The 6,597-nt window shown below is 40.4% G+C and overlaps 1 protein-coding gene across 1 annotated transcript; it reads right to left on the bottom strand.

Moving 5' to 3' along the window:
• Positions 1-656: 656 nt before the first annotated feature.
• Positions 657-6,368, bottom strand: LOC122438027 (lysine-rich arabinogalactan protein 19-like). The gene is made up of 2 exons (XM_043462488.1): positions 5,669-6,368; positions 657-677 (listed from the first exon to the last, which is right to left on the bottom strand). The coding sequence occupies exon 1, from the start codon at positions 6,159-6,161 to the stop codon at positions 5,685-5,687; it is 477 nt and encodes a 158-aa protein (XP_043318423.1). The 5' UTR covers positions 6,162-6,368; the 3' UTR covers positions 657-677; positions 5,669-5,684.
• Between the last annotated feature and the right edge of the window lie 229 nt (positions 6,369-6,597).

The following is a 6,597-nucleotide window of genomic DNA, read 5'->3' on the forward strand; positions in this document are numbered from 1 at the left end:
GAAGACAAATGCTATTTGATGGTAAAGAATTCTCCTACCAATACAGGAGACACAGGAGATGTGGGTTTGATCCCTGGGTCTGGAAGATCCTCTGGAGAAGGAAATGGCAACCCATTCCAGTATTCCTGCCTAGAAAATTCCTTGGACAGAGGAGACTGACAGGCTACAGACTATGGGGTCACAAAGAGTCGGACACAACTGAGCACGCACATGTGATAGACATAAAAAACAATTTTAAAGCTATCTGTTTCTATGGTCATTAGCTCTGTTCCTGCCCAACATTAAAATCAAATCAACAGAGTGCATATCTCTATGCATGCCTGCTATGTCGCGTCAGTCATGTCCAACTCTTTGGGACCCTATGAACTGTAGTCCACTAGGCTCCTCTGTCCTTGGGATTCTCCAGGCAAAAATACTGGAATCAGTTGCCATGCTCTCCTCCAAGGGATCTTCTTGACTCAGGGATTGAACTCACATCTCTTATGTCTCTCGCATTGGCAGGCAGGTTCTTTACCACTAGCATCACCTGGGAAGCTCTCTGTACTTGAGAATAAAACTCAGGAAATAAGCAATATAAGCAAAATAAAAAGCGAATGTAGAGAATGGAAATATGAAGCTTCACCTACCAAAACATGTGTCTGCTCAGTAGTCTCCACAATTTAATTAGAGAACAGGACCTAAACAAGGAGAAACCAAAGAGAGTTCTACATTTTTACTGGCACTTCATATGTATAGATCAAAACAACTTTGTTGCATCATATAGTATCAGACATCACAAATTTTGATCCACAACAGTTCTGTGTATCCAAAGTGCAATAAAAAAGCAAGACTTTCCTCTGTCAATGTCAACATAAAAGCTTTCCTATTTCAAGAACAACACTTTAGGCTCCCACAATCTCTAAACTCGGACAATATCCCATCCTTTTCTAAAAGTCAGGAGTTCTGAAAACTGAGTGGCATTGCATTAGGTTTAAAATCATCAAATTGCTAGTCAAGCTACTTACTCTGAGGAAGGAATAATTGCATTATAGGTTTAGCTAGCAGAGGAACCATGAAATAATTCTAACTAGGAAGTTGTCTGAGCACCTCAGGTAAATCAATAAAAGTGGGAAACTTTTACATTAAAAATTTAATCATTTTGTCACTTTTTTGGGTTTCCCTGGTGGCTCAGACAGTAAAGAATATGCCTGCAATGAGACCTGGGTTTGATCCCTGAGTTGGGAAGATCCCCTGAAGAAGGGAATGGCTCCCCACTCCAGTAATCTTGCCTAATGAATTCCATGGACAGAGGCATCTGGCAGGCTACAGTCCATGGGGTCGCAAAGAGTCAGACACAACTGAGTACATATGCATGCAGGCTATATTTATACATACAAGCAAGTTCACTTGAATTCATATTTTTTTTTGAATTCATATTTTTAAGGTGAGTTCAGCAAACAGAAAGAACTTTTCATGTCTCCATATTATCAATAATTTGTTCAACTGAATTTTCACCCTTTTTAACCAGTCATTTTGTTTCTGTATAGACACAGCCAAGCAGAACTTCAATTTTCACTTGATGTTTTGCTTGCTATATTTGGTTATAGTGTCATATAAGTGTTGGACTTGCCGTCTAACAACATTCCTACTCCCTTGTTGTAAGATCATATTTGTCTATCATAAGACACCAGAAGTGGTCTCTATCAAAAGTCTTCAAAGATATTTTGCAAGGAAAATTTCCTTTCCAATTCCATGGTTTAATATTTTATGAACTGGAGTATGATCTTATGACCTAAAGCATAAAGCTCTTAAATCACCTGCTTTACTATATAAATGTTATTGGTTATAAAAATTCTCCCAACCTCATTTTGAATCCAGCTGTTATAACTGACTTGATGACCTCGTGTGGTAATAAACTCCACAGACTGTATAAAGGCAATCTGGGAAGCAATTCTGTCTACTGTATTACTTATAGTTACTGAAGCTGGTGTGAACGAGAGAGGAGAACAGGGGCTCAAGTGTTTTAGAAGAAGAAATTGGACTAATTACTTTCCGGTGACTATAGCTCACAACTGTAGAATACCATACAAAGTGTGCATCTTCTCTGTGTTTTTACTAATTGAGAAAACTTGTTATTTAAGAAAGGAAGGTTATCTGTTTCTATTGTATGTTAATTACTTCCTTTCAAAACCACCTACTACAATATATTAAGCGCACTTCTAGTATGCATCTTTAACTTGGAATATAATTTAGGTTGGGCACTGGTTTAAGATGTACACATCTTTCAACTCATCCATCTACTTTGGCTTTTACCTTGGCAACACAAGCATCAGATGTGTAGCTCACAAAATTTTCTATTTTGTTCTTTCTTATAAAAAGTACTTTTTCCCATATTGTTTGTCCAAATATAGTTTTAAGATATTCAAAAAGGGATACTTAAAAAGGGATCAAAGATTTTCTCTTAATTCTTCCACCAAAAAAAAAAAAAGTAAAACTAGGGGGAATGAAAGCCCGTATAAGAATAATTTAGATCCAAAACACTTTACTGAAAAATGAAATAATACCCGACAGTCTGAGGTAATTTAATTTGTCTATATTGATCAAATCCATAGCGAAAGTGTTGATTTCTGTTCTAATTGGCCCATGTAGACACAATTAAAAGCAGCTTTCTTGTAAATCTCTGTCTTCTTACTCTACTCTTTAATCTCCAATGGGAAAAATTTAAATATCCTATAATTCTGCTGAATTTTTCTCCCATGTTAAGTTGAGACATTCCACAATATCACCTCATTAATCTTGACCATACTACTTCAGGTAAATAATGAGAAAATATCACTATGTGCATTCATGAACATGTGATAAAACACAGAAAAAGGTAATTAACTTGCCAGAAGTCATCCAACCAGTCAGCCTGGACCACATCCATTGCCTTCTGTCTCCTAAGGCCTCAGATTCCACATTCTCCGCTTGGCCTCACTGCTCCCTGCCTTCACATGGGGAAGTGAGCCTCTGCTACACTTCTTAAACCTGAGCAATTTTATGATTCTCACTTTATCCCACTGTGCTTTTTCTTTTAGCATATATACAGCTATGTGTTCGGGTTGAAGTTTTTTGTTCTGTTTTGTTTAAACTTTCAGCTATGAGTTTTTTCACCCCTAAAAAAAGTTTTGCAACAGTGCTCTCTCAGTCCATCAGTGGTTCAAGAAGTGTTTTGTTTGCTTCTACATTTATCTTCTATCACTGCAAAATACTGAAGTCCAGCCATCAATTTGGAATGCTACTCATAATTCTGAGATTCTATTATTCTGTGGCTATTTCTTAAATAGACTACTTACCTATTACAGAATTAGAATTATAGAAATAGAATTAGAACAGGCACTGAATTGGGGGCTATAATGAAGGAAGAACATATATGAGATTCTTACTATATTAGACGAGGGCATCAGAAAAGGCTAGCTGGGGAGTACCGGAACAGAGGTTTGAATAAATGGGGCAGGGGGTGTCAAGTAAGATTATGAATGACCTGACCTTAGTAATGAGTCAAAAGAGTTCCAACTTGATTGGTAACGTTGGACAAAAGTTAACAAAATCCTTTCTTTTCTGCACAAGACACTAACCCTCAATTAATATGCCATCACTATTCCTCTGAAAACCTAACAAAGGTAAAACGTTCACTATATTACTATATAACACTGCTTATAGTAAAAATGAGCCTGAACCAGGAGAGAATATAAATGAACTCTAAAGAACTGGCACAGATGCCATACTTTGGATTTCCCTGAATGCAGTCACTCTTTTAACTAACATGTCCTTGCAAGGACCCTGGAAGCTATGACTGTGGGGTTACTGCAAGAACAATTGGCCCCTGTGGTGCACAATACTTCTAAACCAGACAGTTCCCTTGCCCCTGAGCTATTAGATTGCTACAACTACCTCTGAAGAAGACCTCCCACCGCCCTGTGCAAACTGTGCCTTGCTCCCTTTGAGTAGGCTCCTGTTAATGTAGCCTTTGACAGTCAAAGTGAGTCTGAATGTTTAGTTGGGCCTAAGAAGACCACACAGGCATGGTAGTATAACCAATACAGGTTGACCACAGTTTCTTGTGTGGCAGGATAACATAAAAGTACTGGATGAGTTGAGTGTTAGATGCAAAAGTGGTGGCAGGATTCACTGTAAATTAGGGAAAAGAGTATGGGATGCATGGTTGATTAAAGCAAAGAAATATTAGAGGCACGGTTGATAAAAGTAGTGAAATATAAAGTGGCCCTGAAGGTATTGAGGGCTTAGATCAGCATGGTGATCATAGAGGAAAAAAATATAACAAACAGGACAAATCTGAGAGATAACCTGAAGAAAAAATAATTTGAAAACAGATAAGAATATAAAAACAGAAATTATGAAATGAGAAATGAGTATAACAGAGAAGTCACTGACAGAGGAAGACAAATAAGGAGGGAGGGTTACTGATGAAAACTCAATCAACATCAGTTGTCTTCTAGACACAGGCAGAGACTCAGCTGTAGCTACTGAATGGACAAGGCTATAGCAGGTCTTGGCTACAGACATACCCATCTTTGTAGTTGATGGAGAAACCATGAACGTGGATGAGGACTTCAAGATACTAAATGCATAAACAGAAGAACCGGGGATTAAGCATTTAATGTTGGAGGAATTCCCAGAATTAAGGTGTAGGAAGAAGAACTAGCAAAAAAGTCACACACACAGAAGTAGGAAATGATCAGTAACTACATGGAAAATGAAGGAGGGAGAGATTTGTCAAAGTTATCCGAGAGGTCAAACAAAAGAGACAGAAAGAGATCAATAGGGACCTTTGAAAAAGAAAAGCCAATACTATAGAAGGAATATGTCAAGGAGTTAAGAGGTCATGAGAGGAAGAAAATTAAAACTACATTTGAAGATCACTTACTACCTAAGTTATTTGGCAGGAAAAAGAGAGAAAAAGGACGGTAGCTAAGAGAAACAACAGGATAGGGCACCATGCAGTTGTGTATATGATAGACTCATATTTGAAAGCTGATTCATGGGAATAAACTATTGAGATGTTGGCCAACAATCAATCACAAAATCAGAAAAAAAAAAAACATTTATTGAGGACTACTGTGAATCAAGCAATGCACTAGATGCTGGAGGTACACAAATATGACATCATTATCTCCCCAAGTAGCTCATAATTCAGGAAGATAAGCGATATATATAAATTAGACATAATGTGGCAAGTGCTACCTAGGAAAGAGGGAACCTAGACTGGACCGCTGGGGCAAGGCTTTGCATAGAAGATGACCTTAAAAGTGAGTTCACAGGGACAGGTAGGAGTTAAATGGACAACTGAAAGTGGATCATGTTGCCAGGGAACATAGCATGTGCAATAGAACAAGGGCATGGAAAAGCTGGCCATTTGGGAAAACAACAATACTTCTGTAGGCATGACACACAGGATGGAAATTAGGGAGTCAAAATAGATGCGATCCTTAATTAATGGTTAAAAACAAATGACAAAAAGCTTTTTAGTCAAACTAGAGCCCTTGATGCTCTTCTGAAAGCAATGGAGATGGACTGAAGGATGTACAGCCTTTAAAAGAGGCGTTCACTGAAAGCTGTAGTGGTCTCCTATTGCTGCTATAACAGTCCACTTCAAACTCAGTAGTTTAAAGGAACACAAATTCATTACCTTCCAGTTCTGGAGTTCAGGAATCCGGAAGAGCAGACGCTGGGATTGCAGGTGCCTCAGGTGGTTTGGCTGGGGCTCTCCTTTTCTCCGTTTTCCGCTGTGGTGGTGCTCCTATGGGGGTGCGGCTGGACCACGGTCTACCTGACCGACTTGGTGAGGAAGGTGACGGCCTCGGGTCTACGACGCAAGTCCGCGGTGCCCGGGACCGGGGCGCGAAGCCCGGCCGTCTTCTCTTCCCGCGTCTTGTGCCTTCGGAACTGGAGGCTGGGCGGGCAGCGTCCACGTGTGTCCACGTGCAGCCACCCGCCTGGCTCCCAGTCCAGTGGAGTAAACGAACCGCACCTGAGGGCGGGAGGGCTGTGACTGCCGGCGGTCCCGCCCCGGAGGCACCGGAAGTGAGCTCGGGAGGGCCGGCGGCCCTGCCTTGCCCAGTGACTTTGCACCTGGGAGAAAAATCAAACGTCCACCTGGAAAAGGCATTGTTTGCCCTCATTGTCTTTAAGGCCACGCCCTTCCAGAGACTCTAGTATTGGGATGAATCTAAAGCAAGTTGTGGTGTAGATCAGTGGTCTCAAACTTTAAAGTGCATACCATCATCTGCGATTTCGGTTAAAATGCACATTCTGATTCAGCAGATGAGAGTGGGAGGACGGGGTCTGCATTTCAGGTCAGCTCCCAGCGGCTAGCAACGCTGCTAGTCTACAGACTAGACTCAAAAGTAGCATACTCAAGTAGCGAGGATTTCCATAACTAGCTTCTGACTACTAGACTTCTAATTGTACCTTAGACCCTGATTCTTCACACTAATACCCCTTAAACCACCACATACACAAACACACACACACTGCCACCTGGACACACACATCCTGGGTGCACGGCCCATTCTTAAGTTATTTGGGAGGGGTACAATTGTCTGACCACACACTTCA

This window comes from Cervus canadensis, chromosome 3, assembly GCF_019320065.1.
Source record: "Cervus canadensis isolate Bull #8, Minnesota chromosome 3, ASM1932006v1, whole genome shotgun sequence".
Lineage (NCBI taxonomy): Eukaryota > Metazoa > Chordata > Mammalia > Artiodactyla > Cervidae > Cervus > Cervus canadensis.